This window comes from Carassius auratus, chromosome 36, assembly GCF_003368295.1.
Source record: "Carassius auratus strain Wakin chromosome 36, ASM336829v1, whole genome shotgun sequence".
In the NCBI taxonomy this organism is placed as follows: Eukaryota; Metazoa; Chordata; class Actinopteri; order Cypriniformes; family Cyprinidae; genus Carassius; species Carassius auratus.
The window spans coordinates 14,345,373-14,370,955 of NC_039278.1; the positions used below are offsets into that span (position 1 = coordinate 14,345,373).

General features: G+C 37.7%; 2 protein-coding genes across 3 annotated transcripts; one reads left to right on the top strand and one right to left on the bottom strand.

Moving 5' to 3' along the window:
- The first annotated feature begins 535 nt into the window (after positions 1 to 535).
- On the top strand, positions 536 to 18,866 carry LOC113055354 (metabotropic glutamate receptor 2-like). Its single transcript, XM_026221609.1, has 5 exons — positions 536 to 1,116; positions 11,286 to 12,123; positions 13,389 to 14,452; positions 17,362 to 17,542; positions 17,638 to 18,866. Exons 1-5 carry the CDS (start codon positions 649 to 651, stop codon positions 17,709 to 17,711), a joined length of 2,625 nt encoding a protein of 874 aa, XP_026077394.1. The 5' UTR covers positions 536 to 648; the 3' UTR covers positions 17,712 to 18,866.
- Positions 18,808 to 25,318, bottom strand: LOC113055355 (U3 small nucleolar RNA-interacting protein 2-like). Of its 2 annotated transcripts, none has more exons than XM_026221610.1 (15): positions 25,142 to 25,318; positions 24,942 to 25,027; positions 24,740 to 24,852; positions 24,580 to 24,647; positions 23,566 to 23,607; positions 23,344 to 23,470; positions 23,101 to 23,225; positions 22,226 to 22,318; positions 21,326 to 21,426; positions 21,090 to 21,224; positions 20,858 to 20,920; positions 20,172 to 20,326; positions 19,799 to 19,878; positions 19,483 to 19,556; positions 18,808 to 19,004 (listed from the first exon to the last, which is right to left on the bottom strand). In XM_026221610.1, the coding sequence occupies exons 1-15, from the start codon at positions 25,208 to 25,210 to the stop codon at positions 18,911 to 18,913; spliced, it is 1,425 nt and encodes a 474-aa protein (XP_026077395.1). In that variant the 5' UTR covers positions 25,211 to 25,318; the 3' UTR covers positions 18,808 to 18,910. The 2 variants fall into 2 exon arrangements, with proteins under 2 accessions (XP_026077395.1, XP_026077396.1); XM_026221611.1 differs by having other exon boundaries at positions 20,181 to 20,326; positions 25,142 to 25,317.
- Between the last annotated feature and the right edge of the window lie 265 nt (positions 25,319 to 25,583).

Here is a 25,583-nt window from a genome sequence, read left to right on the forward strand (position 1 = left end):
ATGTATAATAGAAGTTAAATACATAATCTTTGAAATGGTGTAGTTACAAGTAAAGGAGATAGTCTGGCATCTCTAAATAGAGATGAAAGCTCTATCAGTCTGAGTGAAATATAGTTGCGAAAGATTTTCCTATCAGCTGAAATTATTTATCGTTTCATCTTTTCATCCTCTTCCCTCAGGTGGTAATTTTTCATAACCAAAAAGACGATATCCATCACCTTTGACGCCATGCGAAAATTACGGAGTCACTGGGAGTTATTGATGTATCTGAATTAATGAAGCTAGAAAACAGAGCCTCACCTCTGAAATGTTGAGTTCAATCAGGATGAATTGCTATCTAGACATGCCCGCCTCCTCATTGCCACCACAAAACCTTATGCAGATTCAATTTCTTATGTAATATGTGAATATACTGCATTGTATGCTTCTGTTATCAGAGGTATTAATCGTGTAAAAATGATATTTTTCATTTTCAGTGTTGTTTATTTTGCATTATGAGTCAACGAGTCAATGATATTCATGTCTCTTTTTCAGGTAGGGAGAAGATACCGAGATGTGTCCACAATCAACGGCAGACAAATTTAATATCTCAACCAACTAAACCACACAGGGTTGTTATAAGAGCTCTTCACCTCTCATAACCCCGTCATGGCTGGGGTTATGCCCATATTCTTGTTCCTGTTAATTCCTCTGGCCCAAACGAGCCCCAGGTACACCCCGCCTCTGGCCGGATCCAAGCGGGAGATCATCATAGATGGAGACCTGGTGATCGGAGGGCTGTTCCCCGTGCACGAGAAGGGCAAAGGGACGGAGGATTGCGGTAAGATAAATGAAGAACGTGGGATCCAGAGGCTGGAGGCCATGTTGCTGGCGCTGGACGAAATTAATCAGGACAACCGTATCCTGCCTGGTTTGAAGCTGGGAGCCCATATACTGGACACCTGCTCCAAAGACACGTACGCACTAGAACAGTCGCTGGAGTTTGTGAGGGCTTCTCTCACAAAAGTTCATCAGCCAGGCTTCATCTGTCCCGATGGGTCAAATCCTGTGCCAGACGAATTGCCTCTGGCCATCTCTGGAGTGATTGGAGGATCATATAGTGATGTTTCTATACAGGTAAGGTGGACAGTACAGCAATCTAAATGTGGTGACTAAAACTAAAACCATAAAATAAAATAAAATAAAAAAATGTTTTATACCTGAAATAAAATAAAGTGAAACAAAATAAAATACATACATGTAAACATGTAAACTTGTAAACTTATTTTATTTCATCTAGTTACAAAGGAAATATTTCAAATTTTTAGTTTATTTCTAATTTAGTTTAAGTAATAAAATAACTACTTCAACTTTATATATAAAAAATAAATAAACAAGACAAGAAAATATCAACAGCAAATTTGCTCAAACTTAATCACTAAAATGAAAATGAAAGCAAAGTACAAAAATAAAATCTAATTAAAAATATTAAAGGTACAGGTTGTAGGACCTGCCACTAGAGGGTGCACTATCAAAACAATAACAATCGTGTGGTTTGATGACGCTAAGAATGAGCGTGAAATGATGGGATTTATTGTCTTTTACCCAACTGCTGACGACAATCAATCAGACGGGAAGATAAATCATGGATTTAACGCGAGTTCAACTATTTGCGCGAGTAGATTACATACAAGGTCAATGCAAAGACGCGATCAGACTATGGATCAGTCGCGTCCTCGCGGGGGTCTAGAGATGCGATACCCCGTGTTTGGCGTGTATCCCCCATAATACTAATCTTGTTGATCGTTATAATAGCATAAGTTTTCTGTAAAGATACGAATCAAAACAACTCATCTGTCAAGTAAAACACAAGCGAGATCGGCATCTCTTTCTAATTGAAGTTGGTCTCGAAGCTACTTCCGCATTTGTCCACGACACTGTTGTCATGTGGTTTCTATGTCAGTAAATGCAGTAACAAAGGGGAATTAACGTCATTGACAGGCGACTGCACTGCCCCGTGACACTGTTTACAAAGGGAATTTTCTCATGATTTACAAGTAGTTGAAAACATTAGAGATATTGTTAGTAATCAGCTGGACAAAATATATAACACTAGCCTAGTGGTTTTGGGATATTTTACTGCAAATATCTTACAAATTGTACCTTTAACAAAAACTATAATAGTACCCACAGTATTAAAATAATATTGCACTATGCAAAGCAGCTCATATGAAATATCTTTCTAAAAAATAAATCTAGATGACTAGATGGTCAGTAGGTTTCGACTCATGTTTAATAAACCTGGTTAACTTGGACCAGCTAAAAATATTGACCACCTTCATAAAGCATTCAGGTCCCTTTTGACCTGGAAGAGTTACAAAAAAATAAAATGAATACTCGATTTTTACTGCTTCATGAGGGTTACAGTGTTATTTTAGCATTATATACAGTTGTAGAGTTTGTTAATATTTTGAATTAGATTTTATTTTTAGCTTTTAATTTTAATTAAAGTTAAAGGTTTAGTGGTGTAATTGTGTGCTTGTCATTTTTATTCATTTTGCAAAAATATGTCTTTATACTTTTTTTAGTTCTAGTTATTTTAGTACTTAAGCTAAAGAAAAATGCTGAAATGCTTTTGCATTGTATTTTCATAACAGTTAAGCACATTCAAATCTTATTGCCACAATGCAAAAACAATAATATATTATTTAGACTGTAAAGAACTGGTTCATGAATATTAATCAGGTGATGTAACAATCCCTCAGCAGTTAAAAGGCAGGTAAGTGGGTACAAGCAATGGTAAATTACTGCTTCTGCATATATTCATTACATAACCAAAGCAAAGAAAGACTTCTGATTGGTCTTAAAATCTCTGTATTATGCAGCTGTCTGCAATTTTGTTTTGCGACTCTTACAATATAATTTGAGTTCACTGAACTTTAAAAAGTGGTTACTACACCCCTGAAAAACATTTTGCTCAGTTTATTGTCTAAGCTCAGACTATCATTAAAAAGTTTCTCAACTTCTCTAATGTTTATTTGCATTCTCACACAAAGACATGGATATGAAATATGAATGTGTTATTATAGCAGTAAATATAATATACAAAGGAAGTACTTCTGACACGTCTCTTTTAGTTACATTACACTCTACTCCTCCCTATCCAACCGAAACAACATACACATCTGCCCACAGCTCTGTCAGCTCAATAGATTCCTCCGTACAGACTGACCTCCTCCTGAGTGAAGAGCCCAGAGACTCTGAATCTAAAGCTTGTTAATTACGCTTCTCTGCCTTTGAGCAGTGATTAGCATGAGATGACTCAGTGCTAATTGCCCTGCGCTCATACTTTATACGGTAGGAATCGTGGCTTAATTGTTAAGCCAGTTGTGCTGGAATTTACATTGTTAACTGCTGTACACACATCTAAGCCCAACTTCAGCACAACAAAGAGGGTTTCAAAATGTTGGGGGTCATACCATATGAAATTACATTTTCATATAATTTCATTCATTCGTTCATTCATTCATCATTTACCCACTCACATGTTGTTCAAAAATAACTGCTGAACACAAATATATTTATAAAAATGTTGGAAAGCAAACAGTTGATGGTTACCTTTGAATTCCATAGATTGGAAAAAATAAATGAATAAATACAATGGAAGTCAGGGGCTACTGTCAACATTCATTAAAATATGTTGTTTTCTGTTTAGCAGAAGTGAGAAACTCATACAGGTTTGGAAGTAAAATTTAAATTTTTAGATGAACTATCCTTTTAACTAAAAAAATTAATATTACAAAAAATATATTTTTTTATATTATTATTATTTTTTTTTAGAAATGTTGCCTTGGCAACTGAATGAAATAAATTTAAGTTAAATTATTAAAATAACTAAAATCAAAAAATTAAATAAAAATTCTAAATAAAAAACGAATAAAAATTACAAAAGCACATAAAAACTGTATTTGCTATGAAAACTGAAAATATAAAAAAGCTTTTAAAATATTAATACATTCTATATATAAATTAATACTAAAAACACTATTCGCAGACAAAAAAACTAAACAAAAATGCATTTATTTCAACTATAATCTGCAAAAATGTACATTTTAATGTCAGTGCAGTTAACCCCTGATGGTAGATCCCTGAACTTCACTGATATGGGGTCAAAAAGCATTTTACAATTTAAAAACTTTTGGAAATTATATATTCCAATTCTTAACCCAAAAAAAAAAAAAAAAAAAAAAAAAAAAACATTCATTTATGATAATTTATGATATTTAAGTTTGGTTCCTACGTCACAGCTGTGCACCGGCAGGATAGTCGCTATACTGAAGGGTTTGAGACTGTGCGCATTCTTGTGATGCCATCAGCCATTCAGCATTGCCATGATATCATTTCCTGTGACCTCCAAAGTGGTTAATCACATAGCAATTTCGGCACAAGTGATTGTCATTAAAAACTAGAAGGAAAATTTGTTTTACTCCTAGGACAATATAATCTTCTTGTCTGTCAACTTAAATATATATAACAAATATAGCAAGAACTCAATGCTTTTATGCACACAATATATTGTGCAGAGAAATACACATTTTATTGTTTCACTCTTGTGGGAAGGATGTCAGCAGCCTTTCCCTTACGAAAGGAAAATATATTTACCAATATATTTCTTAAAATATATTGTGATATATTGTAATATATTATTTTCCCTTTTTATTTCTAATATTTTATATATTTGAATACATTTAATAATATATTGATGACACATATATTATATAATATACTGCAAAATATACAAATGATTGCCGCTTTCAATATATTGCAATATATTGGAAAAAATAAATATATATAAGAATATATGCCTAATATATTACATGATATTTTCCAATATACTGCAATATATTTTTGTTTCATAAGGGTTCCAACAGTGCTGGCCAACAGGGGCTGGACAAGGCTTGCCAAAGCCCATGCCACCTGTCCAGCACTGGGGTGAAAGAGCTTTGAGGGGTCTTCAGCAAACCTGGAGCTCATACAGCCGCTCCTGGCAGCGATCCCAAACACAAGCATGACACAACTGAACATGAATATAAAGGAGATAACACACACACGGTAGCACATGTCCTCGCTGGTTTTCTCACACCTGTTTTTCACCCATTGCCATCTGCAAATCAGGGCTTACATATTACCATTCATCGGGACAAAGCTTAATGTGTGTGTGGGTAATGGTGGCGGGAGGCAGAGCTATATCGAGTGCTGGAGTGGGTGGTGGTGGTGATGAGATTGGCAGACTATCCTGCTTTTTTTTGTGAGTGACAGGTCCCTAGAGAGGGAATAGCTTCCCTAGCATAGCGTCATAGCTTCACAACTCACAACGCACGTCATTCACGATAGCTTAATTGTCTCATGGTTAAATTCGTATTCATAATGCACATCATTACGAGCAAACATCTTGGAAAATGTGGCATGTATTTTGTTTAATTATTTAGATATTAAAAGACTTGTTCATCCAAAAAATAATAATTTCTGTCATTTTGTCACTTTGGAACCAATCTACCTTTTCATAAATGAATTCAAAAAGTTATGACTAGTCTTAAAGAAAAAAATTTGATGACTAACTTTTTTTAAGACTAGTCTAAACAGTTTATACAACCAGCCGCTGGTCTAAATGATTCATTCACAACGATACTGATTCGTTTCTCCAGTTCAACTCACTGGATTGGCAGATCATGAGGGAATAATGTCATGAAAAGCTATCATTTGATTTCAGGAATGAGTCAAATGGGTCACTTTGGGATCTTTTTTGAAGCTTGAAAGATCTGGTGCCCATTAATGTTAAGAAATGTTAGACAGACAATCAGGTTTGCAACGACATCAGGGTGAATAATTGTTTTTTTCTTTAGTTAACTTACAATCTGAACTGAATGTTTTCATGTCAGATAGCACTAATTAAAAAGACAGAAACCAGTTTGTTGAGATTTTTCTGTATGTGAGACATTTGGAGAGTTTGGCACATATTGAGCTATGTATTTGATAATGCCAACCAATCAATAGCCACCATGCTCCTTTCATCTCTGGCACATTTTCTCTCTCCCACAAGGTGACGGAATATATTATCATATTTCTCCAGCACAAAATGGGTGTGTATGAGCATAGAATTATAAATAATAATCACATGCATGAAAAGTATGTGACAAAATGGTATCCTTTGTGAAATTGGCTGTGTGGAGCAAGTATTGTTAGACGATTTTATGCTTGTGAGTCTCTTAAGGTGAAGTTGTTTGCCACGAGTCACTTTTTGTTAGTGTTTCTGTATTATTAACACACTGTGCTGTCTTCAGAGTAGGTGTGTGTGTGTCTCAAGGTCACTCATATGGAGATGTCTGCTGTGGTCTGAGATACTGAAAATGTTAATAGGCTGGAACTGCATGTGGTTTTCTTGGGATGCCAAAACAACAGAAAATAACGATTATAATTAATGCCATATAAATGCCAAATCATTTGCATTCCCACATAATTAGAGATTTTGAATGATAATATAATTAGCACTAATTGAAACAAACCAATTTCAGACTACTATGCATACCATGTTTATTTATTTGTCATGTTTAGTCATTTACAGTTCTTTAGCTCTTACATTTAGTCATTTTACAGACGCTTTTATCCAAAGCGACTTGCAATTGGGGGATACATAAAGCGATTCTTCTTAAAGAGGCAAACAAACACAGGAAGTCTTGCTATACCAAGTTTTAGACAGTGTTCAAAAAGTACAAGCTAGAAAGAGAAAGAATAAATAAAGATCTCAGACTTCTGGAGGGGATGTAGATTCGTAATAGTGAGTGAAAGTAGAGGGGTGCTGAGCCAGTGGCTGTTCTATATGCAAGCATCAATGTTTAACTTGATACAACCTTTAGCCAGTGCAAGGAGATAAAGAGAGGTGTAACATGGGCTGTTTTGGGCTCATTGAAGACCAGCCATGCCGCTGCATTCTGCATCATTTGTAGAGGTTTGATTGTGCTTTATGGAGTTCCAGCCAGAAGAGCATTGAAGTATTCCAGCCTAGAAATGACAAGGGCCTGGACAAGAAGTTCAGAAGAGCCTGATCTTTCTGATGTTGTGCAATGCAAACCTGCAAGATCAAGCAGTCTTTGCAATGTGGTCTTTGAAGATGAAAGGTTACACCAAGATTTCTGACCAAAGTTGATGGGGTAATTGTAGAAGAGCCTAGCTGGATGGAGAAATCATACTGTAGAGTTGGAGTGGCAGGGAAGACAAAAAGCTCAGTCTTTGCCAGGTTGAGCTGTAGGTGATATTCTTTCATCCATACCCGGATACTACGGAGGAAAGATGGGAGGGGGAAAGGGAGCAAAGGTTTTGTCTAAAAGTAACCGGTATAGGGGTTGGTGGCACACGGGTAGCAAAATGTAGTTAAAATGGTCAGAGATATGTAGGGGTTTTACTAGAATGTTGTCTGAGATACAAATCTGTGTGTACATTAAGTCAAGTTGGTTACCTGATTTACCTGATGAGGGTGGTAAATTACCACAACCAGAATTCTTATAGGAGCTGTTACAGTGATCACATGAGATTCAAATGAGTTATAATTGCATAGAGAAGAGAGGGTTGAGTATTTCTAATTAGAAATGAGCAGATCCCACCCTGGCCAACGTGGCGGGGGAGTGAGAGAAAGAGAAATTGTTAGAGAGCGCAGCTGGGGTTGGTGAGTCGTTGTGACGTTAGAATGTTGCCCAGAGACAACAGGAATGTTTTGGAAACACATGATAGAGGTGGAAAAGAGAGGACAGAAAAGGAAATTGTGTAAAAGGAAGATAAAAATAGTACTTAAGTGCGTTGCCTGTTTCGTTGCTTGGTGAAGTCGCGCAGGTAAAGTCGCAGGTCTTTACACTCATTGGTCCTCACACAAGAGGGCTGAATGCTTCCGCTGATGTGGCACAGACATCAGATAAATACACAGTCTAAGATAGTCTAAGACACTAAAGTGAAAACAAAAACATAACCTCTTATAATTAATGCTCTAAAATAATTAAAGCTCTTACCGTAGAGTGAAGATGACACTTAGCTGTGTAGCACTTGGTGAAGAAGTGTCCTGGGAAAAAGCAGATGGTGTTGTTATGTTAGTAGGAGGCTGGGAAAGCTTGAGAAAGGGTCTTGCAGTCACAGAGCATCACTTGACCCTGTTTAGCCTTTCATTTGGGTGTGCGGCTCACATTCAGGACAGGGTCAGATGCTTATTCATTCTATTGCAGCCCCATCTAACCACTAGAACAGACTTTAACCAGCCTTTCAAAAACATTTTGAATAAGTTGAGAATATTTTTTAAATGTGATTATCCTCCATTTGATATATTAAAATTAAGAATTACATGTCAGGAACAACTAGATTATGCATTGTATTTTTATATTTTCGGATGAAAATGTTAGTGTTATTTGCCTCCAAAAAACTTGCAACCACAGTGCTATGTGTTCCCTTCCACCAATTGTTACAGTGTCCTGTTATTAGATTGTTGCCAGGGTGTTTAGGGTGGTTGCTATGGTGTTGCTAAGTCAGTGGTTCTCAGCCTTCTTGTATCTGAGGCCCCCTATTGTCCAAGACAATATTTAAGATCTTTAGTTTTCCATTAAATACACACACACACACACACACACACAATGCTAGTAAATTTTACAAGTGACACTTTGAATTAAATGTGAAATTTTAAGTAAAAGACTGGAGTAGTAAACGTACTCCAGTAATATGTTTTAATGCGTAGATGGTTTCTACATGGTTCTGTTTGGCTGCCAAGGCATTGTCAGATGGTTGCTAAGGTGTTCTGGGTCATGCTGGGATGTCACTAACTGCCTCGATATTTTGGTCTCTAGATATGACTTGTGATCCCTCCTTTTGGCTGTAGCCTGACTGAAATAGAACTTTCATACTGCACATAAATTCATTTTCAGTAGCAATGACAATGTCACATATTGTTGCTTTTTGGAGTTTTGCGGGTGCCTTTACATTACACCATGATTCGCAACAAAAGCTACCCAGCAGTTTTCCTCTTAGAATGGGTAATGAAGCAAGGTCTATATCTTCATGTTCCTCAGCCTGGGTAAGGCAGCAGTGTTCGCACTAGAGTCAGCTCAGGTGGTCCCTGTCAAATGCTTCACTGGTGTTCTGGCAGTTAACGCTTCCTAAAAGAAAAGTAATGCGTTGATAGGTAACTGGAATATCAACATCTGCTTGAGCTTCTAAAGCTGAAAAGCCGTGGCCAGTGATGCCTAAGAGGTGTTGATGACCGCATCAGATTTTGCAGACATATCACATATATTATCACCACCACTTTTCTAATTCCTTAGAAAATTTAACTGCCAAGGAAAAAGCAGGGAAATTCAATGGCAATGTAGTTTGAGTAACAATGAATGATTACTTTAGTTCCACGTTTCATTGATTTGTTCACTTTTATTTATGCTTTAGCCCATACAATGTCAAATTTAGCAGAGGCGAGATGCCGAACTAGTGTTCTCCCTCTGTGAAGAACTGCATCAGATTTTCTCAATTCCACCTCTTAGCAGACTGTCTGCTCTCCCTCAGGCTTGAATGAACAGAATTCTTTAAGTGTGCTTGTCAGAAACCAACATGTGAGTGTAACACCCATCAGCTCTAATGTCTGTCAGTTGAGAGCTAAACCCAACAAGTACAACCCAATCATTTTGTTGATTGATATTTAAACATGCTATCCATCTTACTGGCACAAAGCAGTTATGTCAGTCAGCTCATGCTCCTCAGAATTTTGTCCTGAGAACAAGATAATTTTATTGCTCTATTGTTGCTGTTGGTCAGTTATGGTCTCATTTGGGTCTGTTTATTTCTCTTTAGGGATTTTAGAGGAAGCAACTCAGTTACTTAAAATATTAAGTCTTGTGAGCTATTAAAGATCAACCTATGAGCAATAAAAATTTTCCTCTGGATAATAATGGAAAAATAGTAGCATAAAGAATCTTTCAAGCACGTACATTTTCTTGTGTGTGGTTTTTAAAGGCAGCTACAAACACCTTAACTAGATACATTTAAGGAATTGACATTTAAAAGCTTGAATTTTGAATGTGAGTGAAATGTAAATAGCTGATAATAACTGCTGAAAGCTTTTTTAAACATCTGAAACGCTTACATGTGTTGGTGTGAATTTAGACACGAATTTCAGTCATTACTCAAAAGTCCCTGGAGACTGTGCTATTATCATAATTTCCAGTGCAAGGAGCTTCTCCAGCTAATCATTAGAAATGAACCACTGACTGCAAGAAAACAGAAGATGAAGAAGAAAATGCAAATTAGAACATATGCCCTTTCTTCCTCTTATGATAACACCTTGTTCATAAAAATACAAATACAATACGGTTTGACTTTGAACAAGATTTTCTAGCATTTTCAAGTGAAAACTGCCCATTTTCTTGCAAAATTTGCCAGTGAAAATGATAAATAGCACCCATTTCAGATTTTGAAGGTGTGTCATGGCCTGAGGAAAACTTGCACCATACCTAACATTATAATTTTGTCCGCTAGCATAGTTATCTTGTGCGATCAGAATTAGGTCTGTTTGAGTCCCATGAAACTATAGCCTGAAACGAAAGCTCGAATGAAAGAGATAGGAAAACAGGAAAGAGGTAAAAAGCTGTATTTTCCCCCCTCCCACACTCAAAAGAATGTTATGGGACATCTTGCATTTACCAAGTTTGCAAAGGTCATCTGTAGGTCCCTCACTCATTCGGGAAATGGGGATTTAATTTATGACAAAGCAAGGTATAAACTTATTTCTTCACAAAAAGGAGCAAATTCAGTAAACAGTTGCACCACTTTTGTGCTATGTATTTTAGTTAAAAAACCTGCACCTTATTGCAAAATTGCCCACAGTCCCTTGTGCTAAATATATTTTTAGTCTTGATTTAATTTGTTACATTAATTTTAAATAGGACATTTTAATTATTTTCAAAGAAAAACATTCTATTTAAATTGGGCTTATTACAGGTTACCCCATAACTATGAAACCCAGTGCTATTAATCCGGGGCAATTAGCATTGTTCTATTGCCACACACAGAGCTGATGATAAACAGAGAAAGAAAAAAAAAAAAGACTACAATTTACATCAATAATGGGTGCTTTAATATAGATGCGTGCATAATTCATTTAAAAAAAACTGCTAAAGCTAAACTGCTAAAGGTCAGGTTTATGCAAAGTGCTACAATAGTTGAATAAAATTGCATTATACAAAAGTTTTGCTGCTTAATGATCAATTATTTTTATTTCGTTGCAGGTGGCAAACCTTCTTCGACTCTTCCAGATCCCACAGATAAGCTATGCTTCCACTAGTGCCAAGCTCAGCGACAAATCTCGTTATGATTATTTTGCCCGAACTGTCCCACCAGACTTCTATCAAGCTAAAGCCATGGCTGAGATCATACGGTACTTCAACTGGACCTATGTTTCTACTGTAGCCTCAGAGGGAGACTACGGTGAGACGGGTATTGATGCGTTTCAACAAGAAGCCAGAGTACGCCAAATCTGCATTGCAACTTCAGTAAAAGTTAGCCGTTCAGTAAACAGAGGAAATTATGAAAATGTCATTCGCTCACTTCAGCAAAAAGCCAATGCCAAAGTGGTGATCCTTTTCACCAAAAGCGAAGATGCAAGAGAACTGCTGTCTGCTGCAGCCAGGATGAATGTTAACTTCATTTTCGTGGCCAGTGATGGCTGGGGAGCACAAGAGAGCGTAGTCCACGGCAGCGAGAAGGCGGCTAACGGGGCTTTCACCATTGAGCTTGCCTCATACTCCATCAGGGAGTTTGAAGACTATTTCACCAAGCTAACACCAGATTTGAACACACGGAACCCATGGTTTAGGGAATTCTGGGAGCACAGGTTTGGCTGTCATCTACACGAACAAGGCTGTGCCAGTAATAGCCTGAGGAATGGGTCATTTAAGCCAGAATCAAAGATCATGTTTGTTGTGAATGCGGTCTATGCAATGGCCTATGCCCTACACAACATGCGGCAAGCTGTGTGCCCCAATACCACAAAGGTTTGCGATGCCATGAAGCCAGGCAATGGCAAACGGTTCTACAGGGAGTTTATTCTCAAGACCAAGTTTGATGGTGAGTAAAGTTAATTACCAGTTGAGACCTTTCGAGTTACACTGAGTCATGTTTCTTGCAATAGAAAATTTCCTCCCAACCTATGAAGAAGCTCTTGAATTATATCTACCTAAAATGAGATGTAACAAATAATAGAGTCTTAATGCACTGAAACCTCATTTGACACTCAGATCAATGTCGTCTCTCACTGAAGGTATCAAATATTACTACATTTAAAGACATGAAACCTTCTATATCAAATTATCAGAGCTCTACCTGGTCTCTAACAGAATGCAATCTCAACGAGGATAATCAGGGAATAGGTTTACACGGACAACAATAATCTGATATTAATACGAATAAGACAATACTCTGATTACAAATCTACCATGCAAACAGATTTTTCTGGCTAAAGTCATATTTGAAGTAAACAAATCGAATTAAGGACTTTGCCGCATTTTGCAACAGGATACACACGGCAGCGGTCAACCATTTGATGGCAAACAAAAGAGCATGGCTTCAAGAAAAAGGCACATTATTATCCGTCATTGTCTGTTTGCACGTATAGCATGACATAATTAACTACACTTGAAGCTTTCGTAAAATAAAACACCCAAAACTGTATAGTACCGAAGACAAACTGTATGTTGATATGTAAAATTCAGGAGGGAACGTCAGATGGCTTTGCTTGGGAACATAATGGCGTGTGCCATTAATCGATCGATGTACTATAACATTTAAAACGGAAACATGAAAGGAATATTCTAAAAGCAACTCATGTAAACATTTATTCATTAAATTTACATTCATTCATTTAGCTGACACTTTTACCCAAACAACTTACAATTGCTATACATGTCAGAGGTCGCACACCTCTGGAGCAACTAGGGGTTAAGTGTCTTGCTCAGGGACACATTGGTGTGTCTCAGTGGATTCGAACCCAGGTCTCTCACACCAAAGGCATGTGTCTTATCCACCACCCATATACATTTACATGGGTAAACACATTAAGCATAATATTGCCTTATTCAGAATAAGGTAAATAATTAGATTACTGATGTCCACGTAAATGTACTCAGTTTATCAGAGCTGGGAAAATATGCTGATTTACTGAATGTTGTTTTAACAGATTAAATCTTTGTTGAAAAATAAATTTGAGGGATTACATCAGTCACATTAGCTTCTGAATTGAGATTATTGCATGATCACTTTAGAGCAAATTTACGTTGCACACACTCTCTTGCTTCAAGCCACTACAAAAGTTAATGTCTCTAAACCTTTTTCAGCCCCTTTCAGGCCTGCCGACACTGAGAATGTGGTCCGGTTCACCTCATTAGGTGACAGCCTGGGCCGCTACAACATCTTTCACTACCGCCAAGAGGAAAACAAATTTGTCTACCGGAAGGTAGGCTACTGGGCACAGGACTTGGTGCTCAATATCAGTGTGGTGCCTTGGGCTTCTGGAATAGTTCCGACATCCCAGTGCAGTGACCCATGCCAACCAAATGAAGCTAAAAGTATGCAGCCTGGGGATGTGTGTTGTTGGATTTGCATCCCATGCCAACCCCACCAATATCTCCTAGATGAGTTTACCTGTATGGACTGTGGATTTGGAGAATGGCCACTTGCTAACCTGACAGGGTGCTATGAGCTTCCAGAGGAGTATATCCACTGGTCAGATGCATGGGCAGTAGGACCCGTTACTATCGCCTGTCTGGGGATGCTGTGTACGCTTGCCGTGGCTGGGCTTTTCTTACGAAACAACGACACTCCAGTGGTAAAAGCTAGTGGTCGAGAACTTTCGTACATCCTGCTACTTGGTGTGCTTCTGTGCTATGCCATGACCTTCATTTACATTGCGAAACCTTCAGCGTTTGTATGCACCCTGCGACGTCTCGGGCTTGGCACTTCCTTTGCTGTTTGCTACTCGGCTTTGCTGACGAAGACCAACAGGATTGCTCGGATCTTTGGTGGGGCAAGGGACAGTGCCCAACGACCACGCTTCATCAGCCCTGCCTCTCAAGTAGCAATCTGTGCCGCACTTATCTCTGCTCAGCTGTTGGTCGCTCTTATCTGGCTGTTGGTTGAGGCACCGGGGGTAAGGAAAGAGGTGGGTCCAGATCGGAGGGATGTGGTGACTCTGAAATGCAACAGCCTGGACTCAAGCATGCTGGTGTCCCTCACCTACAACTGCATCCTCATCATCCTCTGCACATTTTATGCCTTCAAGACCAGGAAGTGTCCAGAGAATTTCAACGAGGCCAAGTTCATCGGCTTCACCATGTATACCACCTGCATCATTTGGCTGGCCTTTCAGCCCATCTTCTACGTCACTGCCAGTGATTACAGAGTAAGTAGAGCCCATATTTAGAATCAGGTTTAAAGGTGAATGCCAGTCTATTGTAGTGATATCTAATCCTGTGGCAAGTACATCAAATGCTTTTTTTTTTCTTTTAGTGTGCACAGTTCTTAGCCCAGGGATCTCGAACCCTGCTCCTGAAGAGCTACTGTCCTGCAGATTTCAGTTTCAACAATGCTCCAACACACCTGCCTGTAATTTTAAAGTAACCTTGTACACCTTAATTAGCTGGTTCAGTTGTGTTTGATTGGGTTTGGAGCTGAAATCTGGGTTGGAGACTCTTACCTTAAGCCTGGCTCACACTGTACAATTTTGGAAATACTGAAAGATTCCTACAATACTAGGTAAAAGCGTATGTCTTTGATCACTTGTTTGACATGTTCACCAAGAGGTGATTAATGGCTGTTGCAATAAACGTTTTCCACCGATTAAATTCTGTCAGTGTCAGAAGATTTCAGACACTTTCCTGTGTTGTGACTTCTATGATGACCATCAAACCAAGACCCAATAGGAGCGCTGAATCTAAGAACAATAAGCGCGACAACTTTAAACCACCTCAGTGAAAATGTCAAAATGAGTCAGGTGGACAGGACAAGAAAAAAAACTCACTGAGTTTATTTATTATGGGGCAGGATGTTTAAACTCGAATAACAAAATTACCTCAAGTTCCCTCTGTAGAACTGGAAGTCCATGGCTTTCCCAGCCATGACTTTCTCCACACACATCATCTTCGTTTTTTGTTTTGTTTTTTTATTATCAAGGCATGTAATTAACAAAACTAACACTACATATTACTTTTGTTTGCTAGCTACCATTATAGCAAGGGAACGCTGGTCAAGGTTTGATGACGTAAAACTCCAGACAAGTCTTCTTGCGTACATCTGTTTTGGTCGCATCTTGACAGTCTGACATTATGACAACTGAGATCCTACAGTGTGACATGGGGATCATGTTCATATAATGTGACAAGCAACAATCGCAAAGGACTATTAGAAATTGCAGTGTGAGCCTGGCTTTAGCCAGACTAAGCTGCAAAATGGCCCAGACTTTATGCCTGTAGATAAAGGTCTGGCTACACAAGACTGTCTTTACTGCCCTTACAAAAATTAACCATGGTTTTACTATGAATAAAACCAAAAAACCATGGTTACTATAGTTAAACCATGGTAACCACAAATTAACCATGGTTTTGCTATATTAACCATAGTTTTACCATGGTATTTGTAGTAAATCTGTGGTTTTACAAATGGCAGTCAATACGCCAAAAAACCATGGGTTACTACAGTTTTACTATAATAAAACCATGGTTATTTTTCGTAAGGGTGTGACTCTTATGCTAAAAGAGATACTTCCCAAACCTGCACACATTGATCCAAATGGATATATAGTTTTCTTATAAACTGTAACAAAAAGCAATACACATAAAAAAGTAGTAATAACTGTTTGTCAGTCTGAATATCTCTACTACCACAGGGCATGTTTAAGGACAGAATGCTAATTACAAAAGGCAGCTAAATAGAAGTGGTTCTATGATTTTTGTTTTATTGAGAAATCAGATCTACAGATATGCCAAAATATACCTTTTAAGATTCTGTCTTCTCATATAACTCAAAAGTCAGTTAAGTCTTGAAGTTTTCTGCAAGTAATCACACCAAACATGAGATTACTTTTAGAGCTGGCCTCTGGCTCTTGTAACCAGACAAACTCAGTGTGCCAGCTCAAACACACAGCACATCGCTGTGAATGTCTAGTCGATACAGAAACACTATCTGAGGGACGAGGGCTGCTTGTCACATGTTATCAGGAGACTCTCATCACTGAGGGGCAGGAGATGTCAGAGCTCAGTTAGTGACACGGTAAACACGGTCATCAAGAATGTCCCCTGGCTAAAAGTGGCAATCCCTGCACTCCAACAGCAAACAATTTTACCACACAATCACACAGAATCCACAAAGAAATACACACAGATTAATTTGGTGCTGTCAATATCAGTGCTGCTGGAGTGCTGTGTCATCCAGTTAACCTTTGGAGGGAGAGGAGATGGGACCTAAAGGTTAGGTGTCAGGAAACAGATTTAAGTGATTTATTTTACCACCTTTGGAACATAATGGAGTGACTTTTTGGCTTGGGATGTTCTCTGTCTGAATAAACCCTGCTCCTGAAGACTGTCCTGCAAAGTTTATTTGTGTCCTGCTTCAACACATCTGCCTGTGAACTGATCCTGAAGACCTTGGTCAGCTGCTTCAGGTGTTTAATTAGGGTTAGTGTAAAACTTTGCAGGACAGTGGGTCTCCAACAGCAGGGTCGAATAGATCTCTAAAAACAATTGCGGTCTCTTATTTGAAGGATGTGCCCTCCGGAGGTTACATTTGTCAGCAACATACATCATTGAAGCTGACAAGTAGCCATTACATTTCAAAGAGAGAAAGAAATTACAATAATTTACACCTCACAACAAAAAATAACGGTAGATTTTATAATGGTTACTTTTCAGAAATGAGTCATCCTTGATGATGTTTGATGACAATGTGAACTGTTTTTGCCTTAAAGTTTAATCTGACTTTAACTTTAGATCTCCCAATTGTGACTTTATATCTCATATCTAATGCTTTTTTTCTTATAATAATAACTTTATATCTTGGCAGTGTGTCTGTAAGTCTCACATATTTAACTATACAGCAGATGCACAGTAGTAAGAATGAATACAGAATGTTTCATCAAAATCAGGTCATATTTCACCTCAAATCTTCTTTATGGTCCTAAATAGGCTTCATTTTAAGCAAATGTTTCTGGTGAAATCAGATTTTTTTTTTTTTACATTAAAGGTTTGAACAGAGTTGCCCAAGTATTGGGTAACAAACGTATCTGAACATGTTTTAACCCTCTTCCTGCTGATACAGGTGCAGACCACCACCATGTGCATCTCTGTCAGTCTGAGCGGCTCAGTGGTCCTTGGCTGCCTCTTTGCCCCCAAAGTCCACATCATCCTTTTCCAGCCTCAGAAGAATGTGACCACACTGAGGGCCAAAGACAACCGATTCTCCATCGCAACCACCGCACCGAGCTCCACCTACTCACAAGGTAGCCACATTCACTCCTAAAACTTAAGCTAACGGTTATTGGTCACTATTTATTCGCCTTTTTCTTGTCAACAACTTAAAACTGAATTTCCACAGCTTCAGCCTCTACCATAGTGCCAACCGTGTGTAACGGGCGAGAGGTGGTGGACGCTACGACATCATCGTTGTGAAGATGAACTTACCATCTAACCAATTTTATATCTCATCATCAAAATCAGGAACTGAATGCAATTTCTCTTCATTTGATACTCCAATTGAGTATTTTTGCAGTCAATCGCAGTTCATCTCCTGGAAAATAGAAAAGAATAAAAGGTGTCCCAAGTGATTCTTTGGTCACCTTTATCTTGACCAAGCATGTTTTTTGTCTTTCAGTTACACAGCAAAGCTATTCTTTATGGTCAAGAGCTTGGAAAGGACAAGGACCATTGTAAATGTGATTATAAATCCCATGTGCCGATGTACTAGTCTAGTAGATTTAAAGCCACATGACACAGGATTGGAAGCTATTTTGAAGAAACATGATGTTGAGCATGATGCTAGACTCGGCAATATGTGCCCCGATTTATGTACACTACAAAATAAATTGACTAGTCTTAAATAATATTAACCGTAGACTTAGAGCTCTCAGTCTTTATAACTGTATTTTGTTGGACTTCAACGAGTCGCTGTTGGGGAAAGACATGATATACGAATGTTTAAGTCTCGTGATTACTGCAACCACAGGACATTGAGCACCAATGAAACTTGCACAAAATATATTACTTTTATTTATGTTCCCCATGGTATGTGAATTTAGATGCTGTATTCCCAGTAAATTGGAGACTGTAACCAAGGTCTCATTTTTGTTTGGTGGTAAAATAGTCCAATTTCATTTGGATAGGAGTTTATCGTCCTTTTAGTGTTGTGGTAAAAAGTCTCACGTTTGGTCCTCATGGAATAGTTTAGGTGTCATTGCAAGATGAAAAAAAAAAAACTAACTATATTCTGTATTTCCCTTTTTTGAACTTGCATTAAATTCTTAGTGGTGAGTTTTGGAAAAAGTAGATAACATTACAGATGTTTTAATGTGAACTTCGGTGATATACAGTGTTATACTTGTAATATATGTAAATAAATTATTTTTTAAAAATAACTGAAGTCTTCATTTTGCTCACAGGTTTATCAATAAATGCATTTCATTTGAGTTAAAAATGTAAGGACTGTAACACTGATAAAAAAATGTGTGCTAGTATGTGGAGCTTTGAACATAAGGAGCAGCAAAACAGATAAACTTAATAAACATTTAATCAAAAGGTCCTCTTTTACAAAAAAAAAAAAAAAGCAACCGAAAGTTCTTTGATATCAAATTTAAGTCCTAGAACAGACCACATTACTGGACAACTTCTTGCTCTTGAGCTTGTCTTTTAAGAGGAATAATATATAGTCCGTTCCTAGCTTCCTTTATTCTCGACCATCGGCCCAATCTGAAAATGAAAAACTTAGATTAAAATCAAGATGAAGAAATGTTTAAATTCTCCGCAATGAACCCATTCACTTCACACTAGCGCCATCTAGTGGTAGTATATTGTTATTGCTTAAAATTTATCCCTTGAAAATTCACACATTGTAATTAATACAAAAAAAAAGAATAAAAAACATTTATATTATTGACATGTTATATTAATAATATTAGTACATTTAAATAAACTTAAAGGTGCACTTGGTGCACAAAAAAATTCTACCTTTCACATATACACACACATTTAAATGACCAATAAAAAAAATAGCTGAATCCTTTTGATGCAATTGCTGAATTTACTGAAGATTATCTGAAAATAGAAAATGTGCACTACTGACTGACAAAATTATTAGATTTTGCAAATTGCACTATATGAAATTAGTTTCTTTCAATCGGCAGATAATTGCAAAATAACTTCTTCACTAGACTTAAAATTACTTCACCTGTGCTCCTGTCCAACTCCTGCTACAAGAAACTTCCCGGAGTTTGAGAACTTCAGACTGTTCACAAATCCAGTCTAAAAGAGTAATAATAAAAGCTTATTAGATTTCATTATCCTGCAGGATACACTTGCTGTAAGAGCCGCACATCTGACAGACACATAATTGGACACTGTGCAGTTGTGAAAAATAGTGGTATTATGAACGGATACATTATTCATCCTCTCCAGATGAAGTACTGCACACACAATAGGACCTGATTCAATAGCAGACGGACTCTAACCAGTCTAATAGAGCTGTGTGGATGTGTACCGCTCACCATAGGGACGCTGAAGAGCGGCTCCAGGCCTCTGAATCCCTGCCCACACTTCCACAGCTGCACTGCTGAATTATGGGAGCCTGGGGAGGGACAACAATGATGTTGATGGTAATCAGGTGTTTGGAGAGCAGTCTCGTATGGAAATACAGAAGGCGGAGAGCTTTGTGAATAAGGTCAAAGTGGAACGAGGACAGATTATGATGGTAATATTGTACCTGATGGTATTTGTGTGTGTGTGTGTGTGTGTGTGTGTGAGACAAAAAAGCAAATGAGAGTTTCCGTGAGGATGTAGTTTTAAGTGTGCTGGGTTTGTTGGCCGTGAGTGATAGTTGGATTTTTGCATGTGTGTGTGTGTGTGTGTGTGTATGTGCACCTGAGGCACCTGATGCCACGATGTCGGAGTTGTGCAGCGCCGCCACAGACGACACCCAGCAGGGCTGCTCCAGACCCGTGAGGCCATGGCTACCGTGGGCTTGCTTCACTGTGCTCACCGGCTTCTTCTTATTAACCGTCCAAACAGATATAGAGCTGTGCAAAAGCAAAGCTCGAGTGAATGTTATCATTTACCGTATTTTTCAGACTATAAGTCGCCCCTGAGTGTAAGTCGCATCAGTCCAAAAATACGTCATGACGAGGAAAAAAACATATAAGTCGCATTTATTTATACCCAAGAATCAAGAGAAAACATTACCGTCTACAGCCGCAAGAGGGCGCTCTAACCTGCTCAGTGTAGACTACAGGAGCACTGAGCAGCATCTCTGGCTGTATAGAGCGCCCTCTCGTGGCTGTAGACGGTTTTCTGTTACTTCATTTCTCTTGGTTCATGTCAAATTAATTTTGATAAATAAGTCGCACCTGACTTATAGTCCGGAAAATACAGTATATATTAAAGCAGTGCTTAACACTTACTTTTTTTTCCAAAGGAGCACATGTGCTCCATTTTATTTCAATGACCAAACAACAGTTTTTTATATTTTTAGCTTTAGTTGACAATTACACTGGTAAAAACGTCTTTAAATATAATTGCAATGATTAATAGTAAGTAATGCACTCTCCTACCCATCATCTCCACCTGTAACCATGTGTTCTTCATTGATCAGCTGGATACAGTCAATGGAGCCCCTTCAGACAGACAGAAGACATGGACAGAAACATACAGAGAAGAGAAGATTATTCATCTTTAAACCAGACAAAACTAAGGTCAAAACAGAAGTCTTTAAGTGCTTTAATTGAAGTCATTTTGAGGTCATAATGTAAAAAAGGTAAGTCATGACTACAAGCTCAAACTGACTCGTGCCCATGAAAGACGAGCTGTGATTCTTCAGCAATTTTCCACACTCGGACTGTTCGGTCTCGTCCTCCCGCAGTCACGCATCGCTCCCTGCTCAAACAGTCCAACCCAGTGATCATGTCCTGATGGCCGAACCTGATGACAGACACCAATAAACACAAAAATTAAGCCTGAGAATAAAGAGGAAGTACAATTCTCCGGTTTACAATACTACCCACAGCAGCAGGTGTACCTACAGGGTTTCTACATAAGCGTTCTCGTCCACGCTCCACACTTTTATCGAGCGGTCGTGTGACGCGCTGTAGAGGGTATGAGTCCCTCGTCTAAAGGCCAAACCCTACGGAGGAAGCATTCAAACAAAAGCATTTAGAAAAAAATTCAAGGGGTACTCCACCCACATCAATCACTTATCCCCATGTCGTTCCAAACCCATTAAAGCTTTGTTTGTCTTTGGAACACAATTTAAGATATTTTGGATGAAAACCGGGAGGCTTGTGACTGTCCCATAGACTGACAACTAAGTTACACTGTCAAAGTCCAGAAAAGTATGAAAGACATCGTCAGAATAGTCCATCTGCCATCAGAGGTTCAACTGTAACATTATGAAGTAACAAGAATTCCTTTTGTATGCGAAGAAAACTAAAAAAACGACTTTATTCAACAATTCGTCTCCTCTGTCTCTCCACATCAGCGTAGCACCAATTTGGAGTATATGAGTTGAACGCAGGCAGCTTCACTCTTCTGTGTCAGCCACACCACAAAGATTTGATTTGAATGAAAACAGTGCATCCTTGTGGCGCGGCTGACACAGAAGAGCATACAATGCCTGCGTTCAGCTCATATTCTCCAAAAGCTCATATTCACCACGATGCTTTTCATACTTTTTTGGACCTTGACACTGTTATGTACTTGTCAGTCTATGGGACAGTCTCAAGCCTCCGGGTTTTCATCCAAAATATCTTAAATCGTGTTCCAAAGATGAACAGAGCTTTTATGGGTTTGGAACGACATGGGGATAAGTGATTAATGACATTATTTCCATTTTGGGGAGGAGTATCCCTTTAAGTCAAATGTGAGCAAACATTTCATAAACGATCATCTAAAGTCACAATATATAGAAGTGATGTTCTACTCACCGATACAGCGTCTCTGTGTCCTTTCAACTTGTACAGATGTTTACATGTCACAGGATCCCAGATCAGGATGAGTTTATTCATGTCCCCACTAGCCTATAAAACAAATAAAATCATATCTATTAAATTGCATCCAACTTTCTCTTTTCAATTAGTTGATAAAAATTGTACCAGAAGATAAAACTGATCAAGACAGGTATTTCATAGTAAAATATGAGTAAAATCACTCTAAAACCACCCATAAGTATAAAATTTGTAATGGTTTTTGCTCACCAAAGGCTGAATTTATGTAATTGAAAATACAGTAAAAACAGCACTAATGTGTAATAAATTTTACCTCTTCAACATTTCCTATTTGAATATATTTTAAAATGTGATTTATTCCTTTGATGACACAGCTGCATTTTCAGTCATCAGTCTTGTATGATTCTTCAGAAATCATTCTAATATGCTGATTTGTTACTTAAGAAATATTTCATACAATTATCAAAGTTAAAAACAATTTGGATTCTTTGATAAATATAAAGTTCAAAAGAAAAGCATTTATTTGAAATAGAAATGGTTTGTACCATTAGAAATGTCATTACTGTTACTTATCAATTGAATGTGTCCTTGCTAACTAAAATACTAATTGCTTTATTAATTACTGACAATAAACAGTACAGGACTTAGATGTCTTATGCCGTCATTGTACTATGAAAACATATTGCTAAACATCTATACTAACTATCAAACATATTATTCAATTTTATTTCATGTAATTGATAACTTGGGCATGAATATATTAGGACATGTCCTCAAAATACCAAAAGCTCAAATTATGGACCAAAGAAAAATGTAATGATAAATAATGTGACCTAATGAATTCCAGCTCTCACCAGGTATTTCCCATCGGATGATATGGCCATACACAGGATATGAGCAGTGTGTCCCACATGACGCGCCTCTGTTCCCTTCCGGCCTCCTGCGATCTTCTGCACCTTCTTTCCACCCTCCACCTCCCCTGTAGATCATAATGATCATTTATTTAGAAGCAGATCGGCTCAAGTTTATGCTGCACAATGCAAGCCTCAACATCTACTGATGTGAAAATGTAAGCAATGTTGACCTGTCAGACTCACATTTGATGATGGAGCAGTCTTTGCTTGCAGAAAAGATGTATTTCTCATCTGGGGTGATGACGAGACAGGTGACGGATAGCTTGTGTCCTCTCAACAGCCTGACCTCTGCTGGGTCTGGAGCTATGAGCTAGAAGAGGCGTCAGGGTGATGTCAGAAACAGGAAGTAACGGTGGCAGATAAAGGTCTGGTATATGCCCAGTAGCTAATGAAAACAACACTCACTTCTTTGGCTATCAGTCTTTGCAGTTTGCCTTTCTGTTCCAGCTGAAGAGGGTGAATAAAAACAAGTGATCATGGGATAATTAGAGCTCTTATTATAATAGTTTTATGAAAAATCCACTTACTGTAGCCATATGTAACATCTTTCGAAATAATAGACAGTTTTAATAAAAATATCTTGTTTTGTTTGGTTTTTATTTATTTTATGAAACTATTTATTTACAGTAAATCATACTTCCTTTTAAACCATTATCTCTAGTTTTTTTTACGAGCCTTCTGAGATTTGGTAGTAATATTAACAATATAATAAAAGCATAAATCACTCAAGAACTCAGAGCAAACTACATTTCATTTGCCATAACTGTTAATGTGCCAGCATGAGCCAAAATAAAGAAACAGTTTAAAAATAAAAACAATGAAAATTTAATCATCAAAGATCCGTGAGCATGTGCATGTATTGCTAAATTATTGAAATATTAACTGACAAAATGGTTTGGGAATCCCTGTGATAAATACATTCTTATCAATATTCAGAACTTGTTTGTCCCGCTGCTTGTGTTTACATGTAATCTAATGCCAGTTTTAAAGCCTGTTTTTCTATGTTTTTACAGGATTTCACAATTTTAAAATAAAATAATTATTTACATCAAAGCCTTTTAATTTAACAATTAAATTACAACACATTTTTGAGTCTACTTTCAGGACTTGTGTGAAAAAATTATGATATTTGGGGTTCACAAACTTTCAAGCACCACTGTATTTTATAAATTTAACTGAGCTATCAAAAAAATTTAAAGCAAAACTTCAATGGTTTCTGCTAAACATTTTCAGAATTGGGGTTGCAAAAAGGTGGAACATTTCCAGTAAATTTCTGAAATATTCTAGAAATCTTGGAATATTACAGGGATTCTCGGAAGGTTTTTCTGGTAATGTTCCATCCCTTTGCAACCCTATTCAGAATACCTGAGCAATCTCGATATGAAATATTAGCGATGACCCCGGCTGAGGTGGACCTACCACATCCTCCTGTAGTCTTCCAGCGATGAGATCTTCTTCGAATGATTCTTGCTCAGCTCTCTTGTCCTCTACAGTGTCAGCACAGAGAACACAGGTTCAGAGAACAGGGACAATGGTTCGGTCTCGAGTGGAAGCTTGATCTCAGTCACATCTCACACACCTTCATCTCTCAGCTGCTCCAGGTAGAGTTTGGCCAGGCGAAGTTTCTTCTCTTGCGGCGTCTCCTCGATCTCGTCGTCTTCATTTTCCTGCTGTTTTCTTCTTGGATCAGCGCTGCAGAGGAAAGACATCGGTGACTTTATACATACATATATTTTTTATTATTAATATCAGCGTTCATCAACCACAACATACTGCAGTACCTTTCATTTTCTGAGTCACTGGATATTTCTTCGTCCATTCGCTTATTGAACTTTTTTGATCTGCCTTTGCCATCATCTGCATTGCTCTTGAAATGCAAAATAATAATATCGATTTAAATACGTTATTGTTTTTAACAAAAAGCATCAACTAACATTTTGAAAGCTAAAATATTAAATAAAAACATATTTCTCTGGCGTACCTTTCTCTTTAAATCTCCTTTATTAGGAGCCGCAGAGATGACTTTTTTCTTTATAAAGAAAGACGACATGATGTAACATAAAACTAATTGTTTTTATGAAATAATTCAGGATCGCTTGGGTTGATTTCGTGCTGCTTTGCTGCTACTCACATGGTCACAAACACATGCTTCCGGTAGCTCTTCTTCTCGATTGTTTTGCGCGCGTGTGTTTGCGCTACAGCGCCGCGTAACGGAGACATGCTACATTACAACAAACGCTTCAACTGAGCTTCATTCAAATTCATAAAATAATGCAATCTAAATGCACTACTACTAATAATAATAATAGCCAAATAATAATCATATAGGCTAGTATAAATAAATAAATAAAAAATACAGACATATATAAAAAACATTCAATTAAAAACACACAATTATAACAACTATATTATTATTATATTAA